We start from the raw sequence: 26377 nt of genomic DNA, 5'->3' as shown, positions 1-26377 counted from the left end.
AATATCTGATGAGACAGATATACTACAGTGGTCTACTGGCTCAGTTCCTCTGGCCTTTACATTTTCAGAAATCTGGAGCACTCTAAAATCAACTGACGTAGTGCAAAGGATAATGAGCCTTTTCTATTTTCAGAAGGCACTTGGTATCTGAAATGGACATCAACAGTGAGGCCTCTACCTATTTTTGATGGCTAACTAATTATTTATCTGTACAAAGCCTTCTAAAATAATTAAGGCTTACCAATCTCCAAGATGGTGTTCAGCTTTAGCTAGAATTCAACACAAGATCTCATATGTCCTGTTTCTGTTCAAAGCTGTTCCTTCCCAACTTGGGTAACTGTGCACATGTTTGAAGGTGAGTCAATTCATGTTTGAGTCACTATGACACAAAGTCCAGAGCAGTGGCTTCCTGACGTAGCAGCTTTACCTCTGCCTGGTGCACACATAATTCTAGGGACCCTCTAGAGTTCTAGGGTCCCTCCAAGGATTGGGATAGGAGATTTATCCTTCTGTTCATCAACCCTAGTGAGGACACATGATCCCAGATTGGGGGCAGACATCCAGCCCTTGCCTCATCACTTAAGCTAGATAAAAAGACAGACTAAGGACATAGGCACAACTTTTAAAGACATGTTCCAGAAGCCACTCAGATCAGTGGCCAGAACTGACAGTGAACTGCAAGAGGGCAGGGGAGGTAGTTTTTATATTATGGACAGCTTTTTGCCCAACCACAAACCACACTTCTAAAATGAAGAAGGAATGTTCAAAGACAAGAGAACCTCTGCCACAATGGGCTTAATATGCCAGGAATAAAAACTGTAACTTAAACCACTGAAGTACATATAATTTTGCTACTGAAATGGCAATTTAATTTGTTCTTGGCTATCTTAAGTATTTCTGTGAGAAGCAGAGTAACAAGCCCCACAGAGCCAACATTCAGAATAAGCAAATGCTCACAGTTCTTTCAGATTAAAGGACTCGGATGTCCTTCTGACAGCCTGCCCCATCCATTCCTTCCTTTCATTTATGGAGGGAATAATGTTCCTGAATGTCTTTTTCTTACTGGTGAGAAACTGGTTATGATATAAAGAGCAACCAGCAAAGCACTGTAAAAAACTGTGCATGGGGTATACATATCATCCTGACAAATTAGTTTCACTCTTTTTTTCCCAGAGCTCACTATCCATAGAAGACTATCGTGCATTTACTCTTAACAATCATTTGCCATCTTGTGAGTAGGCCACATTTTCCCCCAGTTTCTTGTTCATGGCATCTAAGTTATTATTACTCCTAAGTACAAACAATCCAGCAGTGAGTGCCCTTGCACACTTTGTGTAAGTATAAAAGGCACACACAGAACTGTTTGGTCATAATGCTGCATACAATCAACTTCCTTAGACATCACCTAATTGAATACTTTTGGCTTTTAAAGAAGTATGTTCCCATTTCTCAACATTCAACACTTGGTATTTCGAGAGATTTTTATCTTTTGCTCATCTGAAAGCACAAAATAACTGTCATATTAAGAGACAATGGTCTTTTCAAATTTAACTATCCAAGCATTTTGTTTATATATTTTACCCATTTTCCTAATGGTGCAGTTCTAAGTGTAATCAGAATGACGAAGATCACCGATGCATTTTCCTCTAAAATGCTATTAGAAAAGTGCTTGTCATTGAGGACTCTAGGTTTTTTTTTTTTTTTTTTTTTTTTTGTCTTTTTTTCTTTTTTAGAGCTGAGGACCAAAGCCAGGGTCACCACTGAGCTAAACCCCCAACCCCGAGGCCTCTAGGTATTTTAAACCTTACCTATGAACGAAGAAGTGACACTCATTTGCGAACTCAAGGATAAAACAGAAATACTTCCATTGACTAGAAAGCACACATTTCAAGCTAATGAGCTTAAAGTTCCTCTCAACAGCAACTGTAAGAACTGCCTATTTCATCTAACCTTGTACTTCTCTAGACACAGATCACACACAGCTATAATGATTCTCTATATTGAATATTCACCATTGCTACAAAGTAAGTGTTTCTTTAAGTATCACCCCTCTCGAAAACTATTTCCTTAGGAAAATTGTTTGGCTAGATGTGATGGCACTTCATGTTAGCACGTGGGAGGCCGAGAAACATGGATCTGTGAGCCGGAGGCTACTCGCATCTGTATCAGCGCATTCTGGGCCAGTCAAAGCTACACAGTGAGATCATGTCTCCAAAGACACACACACACACACACACACACACACACACACACACACATATCTATATATATTTTAACTAAGCAGGGTAGCATAACCTTCAACTTCTAGCACTTGGAAGACTGACGCAGTGGGATTCTGAGTTCAGGACTAATCAGAGCTACATAGCAAGAACCTACATGTTTTTGATGTTTTTAAAGGACTAAGAGAACAAAAAAAACCCCAACTTTTGAAAACTGTGTGTGGGTGGCGGGTGGGGGTGGGGCCCACGAAGAGTCATTAACACTGCTGTTGCACTGTACTTCACAGCTGTCACCGTGTAAGGGGCTGCAGGTAAACTAAATAGCCTGCACCCTCACAATTCAGAGACAACAGATACCTTACTGATTATTACCAGTATAGCAACCTACGTCAGCACAGCTACATCAGAGACACTGTTCTTTAAGCGAGCCGTGTGTGTCAGTTAGCTCTATCCTGTCACTGTCCCTAGGGGAAAAATAACATGGGGATCCACCACTAATTATTTAAAAGAAAATTTATAATGAGAACTGGAGCCATGGTATCAAGTGTGAAAAAAAAAATCTGTGAGATTTTTTTTTTTTTTTTTGGTTTTTCGAGACAGGGTTTCTCTGTGTAGCTTTGCGCCTTTTCCTGGAACTCACTTGGTAGCCCAGGCTGGCCTCGAACTCACAGAGATCCGCCTGCCTCTGCCTCCCGAGTGCTGGGATTAAAGGCGTGCGCCACCACCGCCCGGCTCTGTGAGATTTTTTTAAAAAGAGTTCTGAGTTTTTGAGAAATCAGGGAGCATGACAAAAATAAAACAATAGTAAGGAAATGAAGAACATTTCAGAATTAAACACTGAAGCCGAAGGGGCACATGTATGTGTCAAAATAATTTAATTTTCCCTGTACATTTCTCTTCACATGAGAAATCAAGATACACATTTATAATATTTACCTGTCATGAAACATTCAAGTGAATTCAGATGGCAAAAGTAGAATTCAATCACTAGTGAAATGTTTAAAAATATATATATATTAAACAAAAATGTCTTTTTTAAGATAAAAATAATCTTCCACAATGCAATAAATTGCAGATCACTGAAATTTTAACTCTAGATTATTTCAGTTCAGTTTTTGGTTTCAAAATCTAGAGACAGTTAAAAGGAAGAGAGAAAGAAAGAACTGGCAGAATTCCTATCTGGTTTTACGCTTCTCTTTCTTGTTTCGACCACTTGTTACACTGTTTAAAGAAGTTGCTGCTGCAGCTGCTCTTGCATGACCCGTCGCCTTGAGATGATCAAACAGTTTATTCCGGGATGGAAACTCACTATGGCAGGTTGCACAGCTGATGAGGACGTCACTCTGAGAAGAAGGTAAACACCGATCAGAGCAAGTGGCAGGCTGATAAAAGTGTTGTATGTTTTAATGTCAAGGTTAAACATTGGAGAAATGCAAAATAAGGATGTTTAACAAAACTGGCAGCTACCAACAAAGGTGGATGTTCTCAGAAGGCAAATCAACAAGCACTATCAGTTGTGGAGGCCCTGAGAATCTAATGGCTTTCACTCTGTGGACTACAAGTCTGTGCTTTACAACTTAACAGGCCCAACTCTTATCACCAAGGGCTTGGCTTAGTCATGGAAAGTGAAATAGTAACTCTTCCAGTTCCTAGTATTTCCAATGTGCTTCTTTTTAGAGTAAAAAGACATATATATTTTATATAGATTATACTTATAACTATGTAGAGAGACAGAATCACACACAAATTCTAGTTCATCCTTGAAAAGCTCATTCAATATACACTAACATCTTTCAGACACAAACAAGGTTCACTACAGAGAGGTAAAGGTGAAGATTGACTTACCACTGTTGGTGGTTCGGCTGGTACTTTGACAGATTTTTTCCCATCTTTGGTTTTCTTTCCTTTGGATTTAGGAACACTGGAAAAGAAAATTATTTGGTATAATATAAAAGTAAGAATCCTTTCTAGTTGTCATCTACTTCCAAAAATACTCAAAAGATAAAATGTATGAGTCAAACTGGTTTTGATTCATTTTAATGTCTAATTTAGTTAATTTTCACATGTCAACAAAGAATTTTAAAAAACTTAAGAGATAAAAATAAAGTTTGGCACAAAACTAAAAACTTTACTTGAAATAAAAGCTAAAGAATACCCCTAAAACATTCTTGAGTATTCACATACTTTTTTTATTAAAAAGAAAAACATGTCACACTCCCTGAAAAACCAGTGCTATACTGAGATTATCCCAGAGCTCATTATGTGGGCCAGGCTGGCCTCAAATTAGTGGCAGTCCTTCCACTTCAAGCTCCTGAAGGCTGCCAAGTGGTGGTGGCACACGCCTTTAATCCCAGCACTCGGGAGGCAGAGGTAGGAGGATCTCTGTGAGTTCAAGGCCAGCCTGGTCTACAAAGTGAGTTCCAGGAAAGGCACAAACTACAGAGAAACCCTGTCTCGAAAAACCAAACAACAAGCTCCTGAAGGCTAGGATTACTAATGTTAGGTACCATTCCCAACTAACAATTTCCTGAACCTGATCTAGTCTGTGTCAAACATTTCAAGAGTTCCACAGTGAAATGAGAATAAAAACATAATGTATTTTCACAAAATTAATTCATTAGATAGTAAAAAATTTACTTTTATTAAAAATAGCATCTGGGGTGACTACAAGAAAAGTAAAAAGTGTAAAAATGTCATAAAAGAAACCCATTATTTTATATGCTAACAAAGAAATTAATAGTAAAAAGTAATGTCCTTCTGCTAATCTAGTGTGTTCTCCCAGCACTTTTTAACCAAAAATCAGAACACTAGCCAGGTCGGGTTCAACACTAGCTTGAACCCAGAACATTCCTCTATCAGTCTCCTTCCTCTGTGAGCTCTAATGTGCTCTCTGCCATGTTATATGTGCTACGATTACAGGCAGACATGATGTGCTTCATTAAAAAAAAAAAAAAAAAAGGTATGTGGGTGGCTGAGGCAGGAGGATTCCAAGTTTGGCACCAGCTTGACCTGTGTTGACAAGAACTCAGAGAATCCAAGTGATTTCTTAACTGCTAAGGAACTGGCAGAAGAGAAGCACTCCTCACCACAGGAGAAGCAATGACGGGCTAAACCACAGCCACTGCTGAGAAATCAGCTTGAGGGTTAGGTGGGGTGATGAAGTGTCTCAGCCCTGCCCCTCTTCAGCAGTTAAGAAAGAAGTCAGCTGAAATCTCTGAGTCCTTTTCTCACATCAGTAAAATGAGAAAACTAGACTATAATCAGTGGTTGCCCAAATCCAAGAATTCTTGATCACTCTCAAGTGACTATTCATGTAGAAGTCACATGGAAAGTAAAAACACTTAGTAGACACAGGAAGAGTTCAGGGGCCTATTGTTCCACCTGACCCAGTCCTCAAGTCCACTGAGTCGCCCACAGGATCATATGGAATAGGGCCCACAGGATCATATGGAATAGGCCCATGAATAGGCCCCTTCCTCTAGCACACCAGGGCTTCTTTGAGCAGGAAGTCACCACGATGATGAGCTATGGTCTGACATCCTGAGGCTAGACACAGCATGATGATTTAGTTAGTGCCAATCTAATGAAGTGGGATAGGGAAACAGATTCAGAAGTAGCCCTATTCCCACAGTACTGACAAGGGCAAAGTAAGGATTTCCAGAACTGAACCACAGTGATCCTGTTGCTACCACAGTAAAATTATTATTACTACAGCAGCATGACTGTTACCACAGTGATACTGATGGTACTACAGTGAGATTGTTATAACAGTGATACTGTTACCATAGTGATAGTTAAGACAGAAATATTATTACTACAGAGGTACTGATGTTAGTTACCACAGTGAGACCTAATAGATATATGTTTGTGTCTGTGTGAATGTGTATACATACTTGCAGCTTACATGTAACTTAGGCAGAGGGAGGAGGTTCTGTTTAATCTACTCTTGATGAGCTTACCATTAATTACTCAGGAGTCAGGAAATAATAGGCAACTTTGCCTTACCTTTTAGCTTCACTCTTTGGATCCTCACAGACTTCTGTGGTCTCTGTGATACAGACATTTTCTTGGGGCCTATTTTCTAAATCTTTGGCATTGTCTTCATGTAAGTTAGTATCTTCTAAATCAACCTTTACTCCTTCTTCAGTTCCATTTTCATTGAAATTGTTATCATAATTCTAGAGAACATATATGCCATTATTAAACCAGTCAATCTAGTAGTAATGGCTTCACATGCATACATCTACACATGTGGAGGCCAGAAGCAGATGTCAAGTGTCTTCCACTACCGCCCTCTATCTTTCTGTGACCGGTTTCTCTCTGAACCTGATTCTCACTGATGGCCTAGGCTGGCCTCCCAGTACAGATTACAGATAAACACAACCAAGCTTGTCTTTTTTTTTTAATTAATGTGGGTGTTGGGGACACAAACCCAGGTCTTTATACTGTGCAGTACTCTTCCAACTAAAATATCTCCAGAGCCCCTATATAAAAATGGGCTGTGTTATGTCTCCAAAACTTCTAATAACGTAATGATGCCCCACACACATAGAAGTAGAGCTCCAGAAATACAAAAGAAGCAGTGAAGATGCCCTGGGGCCAGACACAGTAGGATTTGTCTATAATCCCAGCACTTGGAAGGGCAAAGCCAAGGGACAATGAGTTTAAGGCCAGTTTAGACTACATAGTTCAAGACCAGCTTGTGATAAAGAAAACGCTGCATCATAAAAATTTACAAATTGCTAGATGCTCATTATACATATTAGAGAAACTATAAGTGAATAGGTGAATATGAGAATAAATTTAATCTAAATTTCTAGTGATACCATTCACTAATGTAAAAAAAAGAACATTAACAAAAATGAAAGGGGAAAAATTACATATACAGCCCAGTTACAATTTGATTCAATAGTAAGTAATCTATATAGAATTCAAGACGATATTTATACTCTATATTTCTTAATTACTATGAGAAACATTATTTTTACAGTCAGGATAATAAGTAATAAGAAGACTCATCACTGAAGGTTTCTGGTAAACAGTCCTTTACTAAGGGCAACTCTGCTTTCTTCTGAGTGACAACTCACCAAGTCTGCAGACTCACACCCACGTGGACTCTCCCTCATCACAAAGGTTTCCTTCTGAACTAACTGAAATAAGTGGCAGGTAGATGATCTTTGCCTCATTTCTCTCAGAAAGGTCCACATTTCAATCTAACATTTGGGTCTTTGATCCATTTGAATGAGACTATTACACAGCAAAATTATTCTTTAAAATCAAAGATTAAAACCTTCCATGATAGATTAAATTTGCATATACAATAACCAAAACCCAGATTCTCCTATGTCCATATTTTAATTGTTATCTTGCACCACCACGAGGACCTGAGTTTGCACCCCAGCACCCAGAGAACAAGATGGATGTTGTCTCATATGCACTTGTAATCTCAGCACTGTAGAGATGGCAATGAGGACCCCAAGGGCTCGCTGGCTTCCAACCTAGTTGAAAAACACAGCTTCAGGTTCAGTGAGAGACTCTGCCTCAAAGGAACGAGGCAGAAAGTGATAGGAGGAGATACCCAATAACTGCCTCTGGCTCCTAAATGTGTTGCGGAAAGGCACACACATCCCTATGCACACATGGACACACATCACAGACACACAGACAATAAAATAATTTTACAACCAACGTAAGATAATAGTGAAGCTCTTAATAGAGAGTATATTGAACAAGAAAGTACACTTCAAATCTACAATGGGTATTATTTTATTTATAATGTATTTATTGTAGGAGTTAAGATATATAATAAAACCTTTCAACATACCTGAGCTGATTTCTGTTTCTTTTTCTTCTGTTTTTTAGAAAGCCTAAGAGCAAATAAAAGTCAAAATGTAAAGTATCTGACTTTGTGACGATTTACTAAGTAAAAATAAAAAACACTGAAACAGAATGGTAAAGAATTACTAAAAAACGTGTAATATCATAAAGCATTAAAATGACAGGAAAATGCTCACATTATTTGTCCAGAGAACACTGGACAGAGTAATTAGCATACCAACTGCATAAGAAGGAAAATGCTTTCACTACAGTCATTACATAGTCTATAAAAATATCAGACATAAGGTCTCCACCCATTTTTAACACTCCAATGTTCCTGTTAACTGGAGGAGATACAAACAATAGTAGGTAACAACTTCCTTGGAAGAAAACCTACTCTAATACCATCTTTAATGTGACAAAAGTGTCAGTGGAATTTAATACTGTGAATTACTTTTGCTTTGGTAAATCTTCCATTTCTTCCTCAGAATTGGCATTCAACAAATTGTCATCCATTTGAGCTCCTGAAAAATGTTCTTCCTCTTCCTCCAACTGCTGCTTTAACAATGCGACCATTTCTCGATGCTTCTTTGACTTCTCATGATTCTTCATGCTGAAAGGACAATCTGACATGAGTGGCTGTAAGAGTGCAACAACCACACTGCAGGAAGACTGCGACCCCTGGACCTGCAGCTGCATGACTGCATACAGAGTAACAGACGTCTATGGGCATTGCCAGGAATCACCAACCCGGCTAGACCATGAAGCAACTGTTCCTTCCCAATTCTTCTCATTTGTTCCTTTTTATTTACATGTATTTTCTTGCCAAATCCTCTACTTTTGATTTTGATTTTTTTTTAATTCTCAAAACTGAAGTCTTTGCCAGGTTATGTCCCTGGCCATTCTCCAGGCTTCTAGAAACCTCTGGAAACTAGAAGACATCCTAACTGCAGGAGGAGGATGGGGTCTAGAGAAGAGGTGGTGTCGAGCCTTGAAGAACAAGTTCAGTTCCTTTTGCTTTTCCAACAGCATATTCTCACCTCTTTCTTACTACTTAAATGTGGGTTCAGGCAGGTATCCCAAATATCCACACACCAGGGCTAACATTAAACTGTCAAGGTGGAAACAAGTCTCAGGATACAGCTCATGGCACAGTGGCTGACCAGATGCAGAGAGCCCTTGGGTTTGATCTTCAGTACCACAGAAACAGCAATAAAACCCAAAGCAGCAAACTGTGTCACTAATTCAGGTTCTGTTTAGTTTTTTTAGACTCCTTGTTTTAGTTGCTACTGTTCCTTCCCACTAAAATTCTCCTTAGACCAAAATCCCCTGGAGAAATCAAGGTCTCTTGAGTTAGAAAATAAATACTCAAAATGGTAACCACATTACCAGATGTGGTGGCACACCCTTTAATCCCAGCACTCGGGAGGCAGAGGCAGGTGGATCTCTGTGAGTTTGAGGCCAGCCTGGGCTACAGAGCTAGTCCAGGACAACCAGGGCTGTTATACAGAGAAACCTTCTCTCGAAAACAAAACAAAACAAACAAAAACCATATATATAAAATTCTACAACAGAGAAATAAACGGGGAAAGAGAAGGGTACTGCTTACCAGAGTGGCCCAGAATTGACTGGTAAATGCAAGAGGAGCAGAAAAGCATCACTCAGCCTCCAATATAAAGACTGATACAGCTGTGTTTCCCTTTTCCAAAATGCCTGCTACCACAGTGGCTTAGATGTCGAATTTTGGACTATTTGTTCAAATGCAATAAGGTATTTTGGAGCTGGTATCCAATCCTCAGCACAAAATGCATTCGTGTTTCACATATGCCTCAGAAGGTCACTTTATGCAATATTTTAAATACACTGTACATAGAATAATTCTCACAGTAGGTCAGGTTCTGAGTTTTCCAACATGAGGTATCATGTGTACACTCAAAAATTTCAGGACTATGGAACATTTAAGATTTTATAGAATGATCATTAAATAAATGTTTAATGCTTTCGAGGAAAATTCATTGCAAAAGAAATTCTAACGCTAGAGCACAAAAGTTGGGTAATACTTAGGTTGAGTGATCGATGCTCAGCATCACTAAGAAGACATGGGACCCACAGAAAACACAACACAGCTATGCAGTAGCCGGTATGTGGATGCACACCTGACCTTAAATCATAAATAAAGGGACAAACCCAGAAAGAAATACTTTTTAAAAAGTTGTTTAAAGGACTAGTATACTGTCCAGATTTAAAAAGGCTAAATATACAAACTCATCATAAGGTCCCAGAATGGATTCTGTACTAAAGTGTGGAAATATACAAATAAAGAATGCATTGATGAAACTACAGTATGAACAATAAATTAGATAAGAGTACCATATCAATGTTATAATCACTTAAAGTGACGACATATATTGTGGGAGAATTGTCACATGGCCATTCCACTGTGCCAATAAAGCCATCTTGAATCAGCAGTTGGCTGACCTGGATCAGACATAGAGTTACTGGACTGAGGAGGTCTGCTAGAGAGGGACAGAATGAGAGAAAAGGGATTGGAGGTGGGGGGATCTGCAGTGCTGGTGGATCAGGAGAAACATGAAGAGGGCCAGCCAATTGACTCTCAGCTGGTCCCTGGGTTGATCAGGTCTTTATCTCAATTTCTGACTCCCAGAATTTTTATTATACTAGAACAATTTAGGAAATCGTTTCAAACTATCTTGTTATTGAAGAACTGTATATAGAGATATTTAGATGCAAAGAAGCATTATATACGTAATTTTCAAATTATTCAGGAAAAAAGCTATGTATATGCTTGTGCATGTTTACATGGCTACGTACATGCAAATGAACAGTGTGTAAGCAATGAGCTAAGGAGGGTACCATATGCTACTCCTGTAACTTTCCCTTAGGTGTATCTCCAAAATAAAATTTTATATCTCTCTGACCGTAGCTTTTTGTCTTGTTTCTATCTCTGCTGCTTCTCTGACTCCTGGGCACCCTCCCGAGGGTTATCTCATGCCTCTCTATGAGGCCCAGACCCCACTCTCTTCTGGATACACATGCTCTGCTTCATCCCCTGCTAATTCAGTCCTCGGTCAGCTCCCATGCTCTTCCTCCCTCTACAATGTCTCCACACGATGAAGCACTTCCACCTCAGCAAACAGACTCTTTGCAGGACAACTCTAAACTGCCGAGGCTCACAGCAACGAGCTGCCGGGAGTGTGACTGTGGGAGGAAGTCGCACACCAGTGCAGAGACGACTAGATTTGTCTCATTTCCTCACCTGTGCCAACCCTGATTCGTCATAGCTGACTTTCTGGAAATAGCACACAGGAATACTGGCTATGTTAATGGGTACACCAGGCTTAACTGCACAAATGCCTCTTCTTATTGTACCAAACAAGAACCCCAGAGGATGAGATACTGGTGACCAAAATGCGCCAACCCCTGAGCACTTACTGAGTGTTATACCGTGCCTCAAAACAAAAAGCGAGTTCAAAGATGGACACTTACGCCTTTTCTGTCTTGAAGGATTTGTCACAAGCTGGGCAGTAAAGGTCATCATAAAGCTCGGGCTCCTCAGCCTCATCGCTGTCTTTACCTGTGGAATAACAGACTATGATAAGAATGATAATAACCTAAAAAGTTAACAAAGTATGCATCCTTAGTGAGGGACTCAAGATCCACACAACTCAGAAATAAAAATTGGTATTTCTTTACAAGAAAATGCTGTTGGGATTTGAGTTGTCCCTTTCGAGCATTGCTGTGTTGATTAAAGGAAGAATTCAAATTAATCACCTCATCCTTTAGGTTCTTTTCTTGAATTTGTTCAGAAGACTCAGAAAATCCTTAAAGCCCTAACCGTGAGTCATGGCAAAAACATGAAGTAACACTGTAATGCCTTTCCCATGAGGCTCTTTTCATCTTCTTCAGAAAGATTTGCTACAAACATACTTTCAAACTGTGAGCTAACATGCTTAAGCTTAGTTTATAGAACTCTCTCATTACCAATGAAGTCATAAACAGCTTATTACATGTAAAGTTTAGTACTGTTCATACAGACCTTTTTCATAATCTGAGGCTTATTACAACAAAATGACCACTATCAATACAGTATATAAGACCTAAATGACTAAAACTTTAAATGAAATTCTCTACATATTTCTTATTATCTACTTTTAAAGAAATAAATAAAATGACTGCTATTTGGGATGTGTTTTTATATCAATAAGGATCCCTAGGTGTCTCATAGTCCACATTGTGGTTCTTTGCAGATAGTACTATGATTCTGAAAGACATTCTGACTGAAATCAATTAACAGCCAAAACACATCATACATCCAATGGTCAATGCTAACTTCAGCAGATCCCTAACCGAGGATGCCTGAAACCTTGGACAGTACAGAACCAGATAAATTAATGCCCTTCCATTTCAACTCCATACTTATAAAACACATATAAAGCTACAGCTCTATAGTTTCAAGCCTGACAGCAAAACAGGCATGGCTTTCCTTCAGTTTCCTGGACCCCATGGCAATGACAGCATATGATCTTTCCCCTTTCTTTTTACCTCCAGAACTTTCATCTTCTATTTAAAGAAAGCACTCAATGGCTTCTCTTTGGCATATTCCATGTCAGCATCCATAGTTTCATGTTTTGGGGTCATCATTACATTAAGGTTATTTGACCACAAGTACTACGAAACCTTCACAACTAATCTGCTATCTATTTGGCTAGAAAGTGATTAAGAGGTACTCAGTAACTAGGAAGGTATATACTATATAGATACTCTGCACAGAGAGATTGGGACAGTGCAAGATTTCATCACCCACAGACCAAGGCACAATTTAAAATGTAGAAGAGATATTCCTGAATTATTCCATTTACCATTTCAGACCACAGTTGACTGAAAGTCACTCAAAGTGCAAAAGTAAAATGCAGAATAAGGTAGGGCCACTATATGTAATGCAATGTTTTTAATTGCATATGTACTTTCAACATTTCCCATGCATGTAATCATCCTTAATCCAACAGTTAGCTAAAATTCTGGCTTTAAAGCAAAAACATCTGGATTTTTAAGTGCTCATATGTTCTCAGGCATATGCCACAACTGCAGATTCCTACTTTTTTAACCAGTTAAATGAAGATAATTCTATTAGCACAACCTCCATTGAAGGAGTATTTTCTGAAGACCAAGCAAGGTCTTTTATGTAAAAGGACTTTATAATAGTAATACAATTAGATCATTTCCCATTTATAGAGTGCTCTGTATTTTTCAAAGTACATACAAACTTGACTCATTAATAAACCATTCATATCTTAATCACTTTGAAAAAAAAAAGATTGTTATTTTATCATCTGAGTTGCTTGCCCGAAAATCTACAGTTTATAAATAAGTAAAATTAGGAAACTATATTCAGATCAGCTTCATAGATGGAAGAGCTGGGAATGAGGAAATCAGGATTACAGGTAGTCCCCAAAATGGCTAAACCTTGCCTTTTAAAATATATACTTGTCTGCCTAATAATATAAGCAGAGAAAAGAAATATTCTAGTACTTCAAAAAGTATCTTCCATAAGTCATAAGTGGGAGGAATAAGACACATAGCAAAGAGATTCCTGCATAGCAACTACTGTCCTAAGAGAGATATTAAAACTTGCTGGGCATGGTGATGCATGTCTTTAATCCTAGCACTCCAGAGGCAGAAACAGGTAGATCCCTGAGTTTGAGGCCAGAGGGTCTACAGACCTAGTTCCAAGATACCAGGTCTACAAAAGGAAACCCTGTCTCAAAAAAACAAACAAAAAACAACTCACATACTGCTTAACAAAATGTTCTTCTTTTTTAATAATTTCTTTTCATTTTCTGTGCATTGGTGTTTTGTCTGCATGTATGTCTTTGTGAGGGTGTCAGATCTTGGAGTTACAGACAGTTGTTAGCTGCCATGTGAGTGCTGGGAACTGAACCTGGGACATCTGAAGAGCAGTAAGTGCTCTTAAATGTTGAACCATCTCTCCAGGCCAACAAATGTTTTTTAATTGCCACAATGAAACCTCCAATTTCTAGTTCCTTATAGATGACAAAGAAATTGAAACTGAGGCACTGAACCAATGAAGTAGAAGTCAGGTGCTAACCGGGTTTCCACCTGCTCTTCCATTCCCTGGTGTCTGACACCTGGGCCACTGGAGGCATCTAAGTACACACAACTTAACATTTACTTTCCAAAACTACTTCATAGAGCAAGAAAAATTACCATCCAATCCATCTTTGGGCTCCTGTTCCTCCACTTCATTTTCATCCGATCCATCTCCAAACTCCTTTTCGTACCTCGCTTCCATCTCCTGGAGTTCCTTTTCCAAATTGGCCACAGTCATCCAGCTCTGCTCTCTGTACTGCTCTGCCAGTCTAGACACATAGCACAGCCTCATTTCCACTGGAAAGCACAGTTCTGCAGGGCTCTAAAACTCCCCCACAGCGCCACTGAGTGCAAACCTCCCACGCATGCGCAGCTAGATCAGGGTCACAGCCACCAGCACCTGGCTGGTTTTACCTGCTCTAAGTAGTAGGGCTTGAAATACAAACCCCAGCAGCTCAGCAAAGGCTTCAGGGCACTTTAAGTGTTGTGTCAAAAAAGTACAAGATAATGTGTGGGTTTGGGTAGAATTTTAGTAAATGAATAATCTGTGTTAAAAAAATAAATGCTGGGCGGCAGTGGCACACGCCTTTAATCCCAGCACTTGCCCTCAGGGGGCAGAGGCAGGCGGATCTTTGAACTTGAGGCCAGCTTGGTCTGCAGCATGAGTTACAGGACAGACAGGGCTACACAGAGAAACCCTGCCTCAAAAAATCAAAACAAACAAAAAGCTACCAAAAACCAAAAGCCCTAAATACTCTAGGTACAAAATTTTTACAAGAACTCAACAACAAAATATTGCAATCAAGTGGAATGACAATAGACCAAGAGGCAGCCCTGCATGGCAGCTGACAGCAGGCTCTGCATTGGAAGATGGCTCAGCAGCAGGACAAAGTCCCCCTAAGCCTGGGGATCTGGAGTCCGCATAACACAAGGGAAGAACTGGCCCAGGCAAGTTGCCCGCTCCACCGAGTGCCCCATCCCACACATACAAAATTATTATTATTATTATTATTATTATTATTATTATTTTGGTTTTCTAAGACAGGGTTTCTCTGTGTAATAGCCCTGGTTTTCCTGGACTTGCTTTATAGACCATGCTGGCTTTGAGATCCACCTGCCTCTGCCTCCCTGGGATTAAAGGTATGCGCCACCACACTCGGCTCAAAATTAATTTTTGGAAGTCAAAAAACAGTTTGTTTTTTTTTTTTTTTTTAAAGAGCAGGGCTCTGGATTAGAGTTTTTGAGCCCCATTCCCAGCTGTGACTTACCAGCTACACGCCTCATTTCCTCACAAGAATGAGAGAAAGCAGAAAAGCATTTGAAACAGACCCTTATACAGAATAAGGATTCAATTAGCATTAGTTACACTTTAGTAGAATCAAAGATCTCAAGTATAAAGGGCCTCTGAAGGAAAATATGTAACCAATTCCAGAAGTGTTTACATAGGAAGTAAAGAAACATTACCCAGTGCCAGAATTTTGATTTAAAAAGAAGGAAAACTGTGTTATAAGCTGCAGGCGTGAGGATGATTGAACTTAGCCTGGAAGCATCAGGCTGGCTCCTTTCCGACCTGCTCTACCATGCTGACCACCTTACGGACAGCCCCGATCCCACATCACCAGAAAGGATCTAGTCTTGCACTGCATACTTGGCTTGCTTCAGCTTCTGCTGCCTCCGCATCTCTTCTGCCTTCCTCGCCTTCTCGGCATTCTGCTCCTCCACAAGCTTCCGATGGGCCTGCACTCTCTTATCTCGTTTCCGAATGAAGGCTACGAGCTGGCGCACCAGTTCATTTTTCTCTTTCCTTGCTTTGTCTCGAATTTTTTTGTTTTCTTTTTCCATGGCCCGTTTTTCCCAGCGGTTTGAGGCTTGCCGAGTGTCATATTCTTCCTTCCAAGCAAAATTCTTTTGTGTGCAGAAACTCTGCCAGTAAGCGTAGAAAGGGTGTACCACCTAGTGACAGAAAATGCATAGAATTACGTGAACTTAAATTTCTTTGAGAAGGCAGTGGATGTTAAGGATTCCAACATCTTCTCCCTTTCTTTTCCTGTATCTAAGACGACTTGCTGAGTGGTAATTGTTGCAGTGCTGGGGACTGCAGCCAAGGCCTCGGTGCATGCATGACGAACGTTCTACCACTAAACCACAACTCCAGACCCTCACACATTAACATTAGTAATTGCTGGAGAAGACAGTTCTCTTAACAGACTTTCCAGGATAAGACATTCTCCACGGCAGTTTAGAGAAGAAAGAAAACAGTCTCACTGGCCACAGAGTGACCACACAACCACAGGGAAAACAGGTCCAGAGTGGGCACTGTGAGACAGCTGCAAGCCCCGGCCGGCGGGAGAAGTGAGGGAGAAGGTCAGGTTAGGGACAAAAAGGGATTTCTTTTAAAACTAGAAAACCCAGTAAGGGAAGCTAACTGTTAAATGCAACCTAATTTTTCTTTTACCGTGTCATAGTCACTCTGGGAGTCACCGAAGTTTGGAAAATCCTCAACATCTCCCTCTGACATACATTCGAGTTCTTCTTTTGCTATCAGCTCAAAGACATCACGATATACTGCATAGAAACCCTACGACAAAATAAAGCAAAGCCAGAAACAGTCTAAGCACAGAAAACATGGGACTCGATTTAGAGCTGACGGAAGTACAAGTCCCAGCTTCACCACCTCAAGTGCCCTGCATTCACACGTGCCCACAGCTTGAACATGAACAGATGTGCACTTCATTTTCTACTATAATTTTAAGATATCTCTTTGCATCCGAGTTTTAGTTAACCACTTGATGAGAAATTAGAAGTTCCCCGTCTTACCTTTTCATCGTCTCCATAACCAGAGTAACAGGTAACAGTGAAATAATGAAGCAAATCCAAACTGTCATCTTGGTATTCTCCATCAAGCCCTCCTTTAAGTAAGGCCTCCCTATGATTATCATACCTAAAAGAATTTTAAAAAATGAAAAGAGCTGGACAAAAAAGGACTTATTTTAAATACAATTACATAAAAATTCACAAGGACTCTTTCTGAATCAGCCAAATATATATGTTTCAACACATGCAATCCATAACCACACAATTTATTATTATTTTTTTTGTTTTGTTTTGTTTTGTTTTGTTTTGTTTTTCGAGACAGGGTTTCTCTATGTAGCTTTGCGCCTTTCCTGGAACTCACTTGGTAGCCCAGGCTGGCCTCGAACTCACAGAGATCCGCCTGCCTCTGCCTCCCAAGTGCTGGGATTAAAGGCGTGCGCCACCACCGCCCGGCGATAACCACACAATTTAAAGGAACTCTGGAAACTAAGAGACTTGGGAGACTTTCAGGAACTGAAGATTAAAACCATGTTCACAACTTCTAATACTGTATACAGTCCTAGTCTCCATCAACTGGGAATTCTAGACTGTCTCTCAGCCGTTAGTGAAATCCACAGGAAAGACAACTACTAAATGGGACACTATGGAACATAATCTGGTTCATACACTAAGTTTACATTTATGACCTGGGAATTTACCAACATTACCTGAAAAATGTATTTATGTTTATATAAACTTCATCTAAGATACACACACACACACATACCAATTACTCTTCATAAGAAATCTGTAATAGTATTTATTATTATTATCATCCTTGCTTAACACAGCAGGAAATTTGATGCTTAGTAATATTAAATACTGGTTGTTCATTATCATAAAGTCTGTAAGCAGCAAGAGCAGAATTGAAACCCAGGTCCTTTCTACTGCTAAGGCCAGGTTCCTTGCCATGAAATGGAACATGCTCCAGGGGGCAGGAGCATTACCAGGTGACAGGAGCATCACCAGGCAGGCACTTTAAGGGAGTCTTGGAACAAGAAGACAATCTACAATTTAGACAGGAACTAAATGACAGGAAGCTAGGGAGGAAAACCAACACTAAAAGGAACACCAATTCTTTTGTTTTGGTTTTGGAGGCAGGCTCTCCCTATGTAGCGAAGGTGACTCTTGAGGACAGGGAGGGGACTACAGACATGTGCAGACATCTGGCTTTAGGAAAAAGCTCCAAAATCCCTGCTCAGAGGAAAGTTGAAGATCGTCTATGTGGTTTAAAAATTTCCTTCCTATCCTTTCTCTTGAGAGCTAGTGTGTTATACAATGTTTAAAACAGATGCCTTTCACAGCACCACTTTCTCAACAGCAGGATTTTTCACTATTATGTCTGAGTTCAAAAACTAACCATTTGCAGCAAAGAGCTGAGCTGAAAACTCAGAACTTCAAACATATAAGTTCTTGTTACGAAATGAAACTATATTATAAGCTCATCTTTGTTGAAAGTATTTATTATATTTGTAGAATAAAATTTATTTTGGTACTCTATAGAAATGTGTTATTAGGCCGGGCGGTGGTGGCGCACGCCTTTAATCCCAGCACTCGGGAGGCAGAGGCAGGCGGATCTCTGTGAGTTCGAGGCCAGCCTGGGTTACCAAGTGAGTCCCAGGAAAGGCGCAAAGCTACACAGAGAAACCCTGTCTCGAAAAACCAAAAAAAAAGTGTTATAATTTTTATATTAAATGAAAAATTGCTGCTAAAGTCAAAGCTTCCCTCTTGTGTAACAATACAGCTATCTGTCATACACTAAAGGACCCCCTCTCAATGAGAAACCATTTGTGGTATCCGAGTTAAAGCTATGTAACCACCAAACTTGCTTCATCATGGATAACAGCAGACACTTGGAATAATCCTCTGTAAAGTTCCTTCCTACCCACAGACTGCACTTTATGTAACCAAGAAGTGGCAGGTGCTTACAACACTCCCAAACCACCCAGTGCATTAAACTGTTAAGAAACCAACAAGCCCATATTGACAATTCCTGCTAACGAATGAAGGAGAAGGAGAATGACAACACAACGCTCACCATGCTCTTTCCTGAGGGTCACTCAACACGTCGTATGCAGCTTGAATTAATTTAAACTGCTCGGCTGCCTCTGCGGCATTATCCAGATTTTTATCTGTTAAAATAAGTCACAGAAATTTAGTCATGGAAAAAATATATGCATGGGCCACCAAAATGGCTCAATGGAGAAAGATGCTTGTTCCCAACCCTAAAGACCTGATTCAGTTCTGGAACCAATACGGCAGAGAGAGAGGCTGCACTCTTGCAAGTTGTCCATCCTCTGGCCTACACATGATCTCCATGTACCCTCCATGGCATACTGATGTGTATGCCATGTACCCACACATACACAGGTATGTATGAATCTTTGTATGTATGTATGTGTGTGTTCTTTTCTTTAAATAGGCTGGGCATGGTAGTACATGTCTTTCATCCCAGCACTTGGGCAGCACATGCAGTTGGATCTCAGAATTCAAGGCCAGCTTAGTCTACATAGTTAGTGTCAGGCCAGTCAGTCAAGGATACAGGTGAGAGAGAGGGAGGGAGGGAGGGAGGGAGGGAGAGAGGGAGGGAGGGAGGGAGGGAGAGAGAGAGAGAAAGAGAGAGAGAGAGAGAGAGAGAGAGAGAGAGAGAGAGAGAGAGAGAGAGAGTTTGTATTCAACAGGGGCTAGCAACATGGCACAACAGATAAAGATGCTGCCCTTGATCAAGCCTGACGGCCTGCGTTCAATCACTGAAATCTACATGGTAGGAAAGAATCCACTACTACCAGTTGTCCTCTGACCTCCGCATGTGTACCTTTTCACACATATACACACACAGAGGCACATGCTAACTATTCTCTTCTTAGTCATGTCTCCTTAACCACAAAACTCAAAAAACATCTTTGCCTACAAGTGGCAGCCAGCAGTGGTCTCTGACTTCACCCTTGTACAGGCCCCTTCTCCTCATCAGCAGTGCTGGTCTGACCAATAGCAGGCTCAGAGGGAAGCCATGGTATGGTATGAAACTGGACTGGATGGCAGCTCCCATTCTGGGCTCTTGCCCTCTCCTGGAATACTCATGTCACAGTGTGAGGAACTCAGACAGTTTATAGAGAAGTTCAAGGTCAAGAACAGAGGGCAGGAAGGAACAAACAGAGACCTGCCAACAACCATGTCCATGAGTCTGGAAACAGGTCCTGGAAACAGTGGTGGGACAGCCTTAATAGAAGCTGTAAGCCAAGTCATGCCCACATTCTAAGCTTCAGAACCTTTAGAGTCTACATAATGAATTGTTGCACATTGTTTTTGTTGTTTAAAACTCTAAGGCTTTGGTAATTGTGTTCTGTCATAAGTGAATACTACATTTAGAAATTAAACATTTGAATCTAACATGAAACACACCAAGTTCTTTGATGTTTTTGTTGTTTAAAACTCTAAGGCTTTGGTAATTGTGTTCTGTCATAAGTGAATACTACATTCAGAAATTAAACATTTGAATCTAACATGAAACACACCAAGTTCTTTAAGCTACTGCTCAACACCTGTCTTCTAAGAGTTTAGAAGATATGACAGAATGTGTTCCCTCCAAATAGCCATGCAGCCTTACTGTTTGTCTAAGTGACTCATGAGGGCTTCTTGTCTCCTCTCGTGTGTCATCACCTGATCCCAAGTCCTATGAATGGCTTTCTACCACATATCTAGCATTGATATTTTCCAAGCATAGCAGTTTGCTATGCCTCTTCCATCCTATGGAACTAAAATTAGTCTTATATTAGCTAAAAATAATTTCTACTTCTATAAGCCTCACTTTCCATGAAAAGTAACACAACATAATACTAATCCTTTCAGAGTGCACCCATTTGAAGACAGGCAGCATTACCAATCATGTGTTTTGACTGAAAAGGTCCCCCATGGGCTCATAAGTTTAGATACTTGGTAAAACTGTTTGGAAAGGATTAGGAGATGTGGCCTTGTTGAAGAAGATGTGTTACTTGGGGCAAGCTTTGAGGTTTCAAACAACTAGCACCATTTTGAGTTACTTCTTCCTGCCTCCTACTTGGAGATCAAAATGTAAGCTCTCAGCTGCTGCTCCAGCCACTTGCTACCTCTGCTCCGCTGTCATGGACCAACCTTCTGAAACCATATACCCAAAAGAAACTCTTCTGTTAGGTTGCCTTGGTCATAGCATCTTATCACAGCAATAGTCAAGACATAATAGTACAGCTCAAATTAAACAACCTAAAAGTTTAAAAAGCTGGCAACTGATTCTTCTTACGTAAACAAAAACAGTGCTAGCCAGGGGTGTGTGTGCATGTATGTTCTTTTTTATCAGTACTACTGCACCTTCTTCAACTTCTTCCCATTCTTTCCCTCCCCAAAGAAATTTGCAAAAAGCTAAAGGGGTTTTGTTGTTGTTTTGTTTTGTTTTTTGTATTTTTGAGACAGGGTTTCTCTGTGTTGTCCTGGCTGCCCTGGAACTCACTCTGTAGACCAGGCTGGCTTCGAACTCACAGATCCACCTGCCTCTGCCTCCTGAGTGATGGGATTAAAGGTGTGCACCACCACTGCCAGGCAGAACTTTCCTTAAATGTTTTCTATCTGTCACATGGCTTTCATTTTACATAAGATGACTGTGTTGAACTGAGGTTAACAGCAGGACTCTAACAAAACAAGCAATAAGAGTCTACGCTTTGACAGAGGTATTGCAGTCACCTGAGGCATCCATGGCTGCACTATTCTGTGTAGTTTTCTGTTACCTCCTAAACCTTCTTACAGTGCCCTCTGGAAGATGTTGCTGGACTGCCCCTTGCAACACCTTGCTCTGAGAAAGCATCACTTATCTGCAGGGCTCCACTCCTCTGGCCATGTGCTCTCCCCGTGGTGATGCAGCCCTGTGCCTGCCTGGTGACTGTCCTTTACTCACCAGTCCTTCAAGATTTACACCTTTTAACTAACAATCTCTACCACCAACCCCTCCACATCCCCCTGTGTTCTCTCTTCTAACCACTCCTCTCAACCACTGAAACACTGGCATCCTGCTCAGGGAGTCCACCTAGGTACTCCTGCCCTCACCTCCAGGCTGCCCTCCCTCCCTGAAGCACACCGTCCCATTACAACCAGAGAGAAAAACTGGCATTTATCACCCTGCTGTTTCCAGTTCTTCTGTGGTTTACCAAAGCTTAGGCTAAACTCCTACCCTACAGTGAATAATCCTCCCTGCCTGCCCCACTCAGCCGGTTCTGCTAGCCTCTCTCTTCTGCTCCCTCCTCCTCCCTCCAATAGGCACACTGCCACTCTATGGTCTCCACCTAGATGTTACTGCTTCAAAGCCAAACTTCCCGGGTGGCTTTTCCCATCTCTCTCATATATATATATACACAAAGCTAGCCCAGGTGAGCACATGGACTCAACACTTGAATGTGCCCTCACACAGCCCTTCTCTCCTAGGACTCAACCTGCCTGGTTTTCTCTCCTGTGTCTCCACAGAACATTATGTTCAACCAGGGCACGGACCTCTCCTGCCTTGTTCACCTGGCAAAGAACTCAGAATAGTCATGGGATGAATTTTAGAAAGCCACTTCTCTAAATCAAGGCTTAGCTCCCCAAATATCTAGCACAGTGCCTTGCACGCACAACGAAATCAAACATTTATTGACTAAAGACTAAGTGGCCCAAGAAAGCAAGCATACTGAATCATGTGTCTCCTGAGGAAGTAGAACTATACAAATATTTCCAATCCAAAGGTATTTAGGATGCGATGAATCATGATATTCAGAAGAGACTGCAGTCAGTTCCAAGCCAATCAGTATTACTTCTCCCCACTTCTTCCTTCCCTCCTCCAACTGTCCAACGCACCATTAATTCTCCTCTCTATCATCTCTCCACCAGGACCTTTCTCCTCCCCTTGGCCCCAAGAGCCCATCCTTGTCCATTGTTTCCAGGCCTCTTCAGTCCTCAATAGCCTTCATGGTGCCTTCCTAGAGACATTATAATAAAACCAGCAAGGACTCTATATACTAGCAAGATAATTAATAGTAATAATAGTGCTTAGCCTAATATCCAAGGCCCAATATCTACAATTTGATTTCAGTCTATGCTCCAAGAATGTTTTATTAACTATCTTATCTTCAAAATTACATATGCACTTGCCATTAGAATTAATTCTCTGTCCTGCCCTTTCCCATTCTGAAAGTCAAGGAACTCCCAATTTCTTTCTAATTTCTAACTCAGCTTCTAATGATAATTAGCCCTTACTCTATGAAAATGCTTTTCCACCACCTATACACTTTCTTCGAGTTTATTTACTTTGGTTCTTTCTTTTGACTTCCTGCAATCTAAAACTTCTGTCCTTTCAATGGGTGTGTGCATGTGTGCACATACACATATGGTCTCACTTAATGTCATCACACCAATACCTATGTTTCTTCTTCCATCTACTATAGACCTTCCCACTCTGGGCCTCCAGTCTTTCCTTCACTCTTCTCCCAAACCATTCTGTAGCCTTCCTGTAAGTAGTGGTCTTCCTGAAACAGTACCTCGTCCAAGGTCCTATGTCAAGAAGCCGCCTCAGCACCTCTCAGCGCACAGTGGTAACCCCGTTCCCATTACTTGGGTGCTTACTAGTTGCTCAACCCAAATAGCAATTATACCCTTTTGCTCAAGTTTCAAACCCCGGGCAAACAGCTGAGGTGCCTATTTAACATTATCGGCTCAGACCTAGCCTCCAGATTCTCCCAGCATCCCTCAGGCCCTACCTGTTACAGGATATGGCTTGCATACCCCACCCTCTACCCTGAACTCTCCAGTTCAGAGGCTGGGCTGCCCTTCCCTATATAATCCAGACATTTTGGTTACCCGCCCTTTTTTGTACCTTTGGCCTTCTGGCTGCTGCACCTCTCTTCCTCTCCCCCTGTCCCCACATTGCTCAGGGTCATGTCCACAGATGTGTGCCCTGACTATGTTCTCCCTTTTATCTGTAACAAACTTTCTTCTCCACCATACCTAGCCGCAGTCATTTCCTTTCCTTTGTTTTCTTCCATTCACACACTAGCAGTTTTCATGTGTGTAAGGCATGTTTTCCTAACAAGCCTCTGAGGCCCCTGTTTTAGCATTTCAAAAATCTACGTATTATACACCTGTGCAAGTGCCTTGCATTTTCCGGACATGTATGAGAAAAACTAAGTTTAAACGTATGTTTACATTATATGGTATACTTTTTTCTATTTTAAGCTTGTTTAAAGGAAGTGTATACTACTTACTACTCAAGTAAGGCTTATTTACTAGTACCTAGTGGTCACCTATGTGTGCATAACCACCTCATGTAGACTCTAGGATGAACACCTTGAAGCTAAAGTGAAACTATTAAAACAAAACAAAAATAAATAGGGAAACCAGCCACAGCTGGTAGCACGGGACAGTAATCCTAAGTACTCATGAAGGGGAGGCAGGAGAATCACAAATTCAAAGGCTGGCTTGGCCTTTGAATTGAGACCCCATCCCAAAACGATTTCTTAAAAACACAGGCTGCTGTTTTTGGCTGGCGGAGCGCTTGCCAGCAGGTGCGCGGCGCTGGCTTTAACTCCCAGTACTCCGCCTCGCGGGACTCTCAAGTAGACGGGACCCGACTACTAAGTTCCGTCGTCTGGAAGACAGATCGGACTCCGTAAAAGTCACCCTAAACCCATTTCACAGCAACAAAAAAAAAACCACCCCGGGGAAGCAAACTCCTAAGTAACCTCAGGGAGTTCGCCGGGCAGTCCACCCAACTAGAAGTCGCCCTGGGAAACTCGTGTCCAGTGCAGGGCCGGGGCTGCGGGAGCCGGGAAAGTCTGACGGCGGGCGCGAGCAGGCCTGTTTTAAAAAAAGCCATTCCCCAGCCGTGGGCGGAGGCTCGACCCGCCGGCCGGCCGGGCGAGCGAGCGGCGTGCACCGGGCGGCATGCCCGCCGCTGGAGCCGCTTCTCCTCCGCGGGGTGGGCAGGACCGCGCCGTCCGCACCGCGTGCGGCCCGCCAGGCCCGGCCGGGGTCTCGCGGGCGCGGGGAGGGCGAGGAGGGGGCCCGTCCGGCTTCCCCGCCCCGCCGCGGGTCGGTCACCTACCCGGGTGCCACCTGAGGGCCAGCTTCCGATAGGCCTTCTTGAGCTCCTCCTCGCTGGCGTCGCGCCGCACCCCCAGCGCCTCGTAGTGACACTTCATGGCGGGGCTGGACGCGGGGCCCGGCACGGGACCCGAGCCGGGGCCGGGGCCGGGGCCCGGGACGGGGCCGACGCCCGGGCCCGGGCCGAAGCGGCGGGGGCGGCGCTGGTTGTCCTCTCCTCCGGCGGGAGCCCGGCGCCAGCAGCCGGCCAGCCAGCGAGCCCGGCGGCGGCGGCGGCAGCGGCGCGGGGCGGCGGAGACGCGCGGCGGCGGACGTCGCGGGCTGCGGCACGCGGGCGCGCGGAGGGGGCGGCGCCGGCGGCTCCGCATGGGCGGGGGCTGGGCTGGGTTCCGGGCCCGCCGCGCGCCGCGGAGGCGGAGCCTCCGGCTGGCCGGGAGGGAAGGTGGGCGGGGGGAGCCACGACGAGAGGCATTGTGAGCACAGTCGGCTGTTAGGGTGGCACCTACTAGCCTGCCTGAGTGGAGGGGCCCCGGGGAGGCTTGGCATGGGGAGTGAGATTATTTCTCAGCTGAGGAAACTTCACAGAGGAGGCAACTCCGGCTTCCAGTAGTCCGGTGCCGAGTTTCAGCCCGAAGTTCTTGGTCGAAACACGAGTGTTTAGTATCTCAGCTCCCACTTACTAGGATCTCTTTTGATGCATCTTGACCAATATGCATGATAAAGGACAGTAAATAAGAGGATTGCTTAAATCAGTTTTTGAAACAATTTAAGAGGCAAGTATCAACATTTTGTTTTGCCTTGATTTTTTTTTTTTTCCCCTTTTGGTTTGTCCAGACAGGGTTTCTCTGTACAGCTTTGGAGACTTTCCTGGAACTCACTCTGTAGCCCAGGCTGGCCTCGAACTCACACAGATCCGCCTGGCTCTGCCTCCCGAGTGCTAGGATTAAAGGTGTGCGCTACCACCGCCCCGGCTTGCCTTTTTTTTTTTTTTTTTTTTTTTCCGAGACAGGGTTTCTCTGTGTAACCTTGGCTGTCCTGGAATTCGCGCTGTAGATCAGACTGTCCTTGAACTCATAGAGATCTGCCTGCCTCTGCCTCTCGAGTGCTAGGATTAAAGGAGTGTGCCACCACCGCCAGGCAGTATCCACGTACTTGAAGGTGAGGGCCGGGTATTAAGAACACACCTTTAATCCCAACATCCACCCAAGAAGCAGATGGCAGTTTAGAGTATTTAGTGAGTTCAAGGCCAGCTTGGTTTACAT

At 42.3% G+C, this 26377-nt stretch overlaps 1 protein-coding gene across 1 annotated transcript; it reads right to left on the bottom strand.

Annotated features, from left to right (window-relative positions):
• Nucleotides 1-3077: 3077 nt before the first annotated feature.
• Nucleotides 3078-25395, bottom strand: Dnajc21 (DnaJ heat shock protein family (Hsp40) member C21). The gene is made up of 12 exons (XM_076551762.1): nt 25117-25395; nt 19057-19150; nt 16983-17106; nt 16621-16743; nt 15814-16118; nt 14283-14434; nt 11544-11631; nt 8491-8649; nt 8044-8086; nt 6225-6397; nt 4065-4140; nt 3078-3562 (listed from the first exon to the last, which is right to left on the bottom strand). Exons 1-12 carry the CDS (start codon nt 25211-25213, stop codon nt 3395-3397), a joined length of 1602 nt encoding a protein of 533 aa, XP_076407877.1. The 5' UTR covers nt 25214-25395; the 3' UTR covers nt 3078-3394.
• Between the last annotated feature and the right edge of the window lie 982 nt (nt 25396-26377).

The sequence above is a fragment of the Peromyscus maniculatus genome, chromosome 15 (genome assembly GCF_049852395.1).
Source record: "Peromyscus maniculatus bairdii isolate BWxNUB_F1_BW_parent chromosome 15, HU_Pman_BW_mat_3.1, whole genome shotgun sequence".
NCBI classification, from domain to species: domain Eukaryota; kingdom Metazoa; phylum Chordata; class Mammalia; order Rodentia; family Cricetidae; genus Peromyscus; species Peromyscus maniculatus.
Note: the sequence above shows the minus strand (reverse complement) of the source record. Positions and strands in the feature narration are given on the sequence as shown.

Coding starts and splice junctions, on each gene's coding strand:
- Dnajc21 (XM_076551762.1), bottom strand. CDS start 25,213: ATGAAGTGTCACTACGAGGCGCTGGGGGTGCGGCGCGACGCCAGCGAG. Junction 8,087..8,490: donor GAAGATTTACCAAAGCAAAA/GTAATTCACAGT, acceptor ATTTGCTCTTAG/GCTTTCTAAAAAACAGAAGA. Junction 6,398..8,043: donor AGAAACAGAAATCAGCTCAG/GTATGTTGAAAG, acceptor TATGTTCTCTAG/AATTATGATAACAATTTCAA.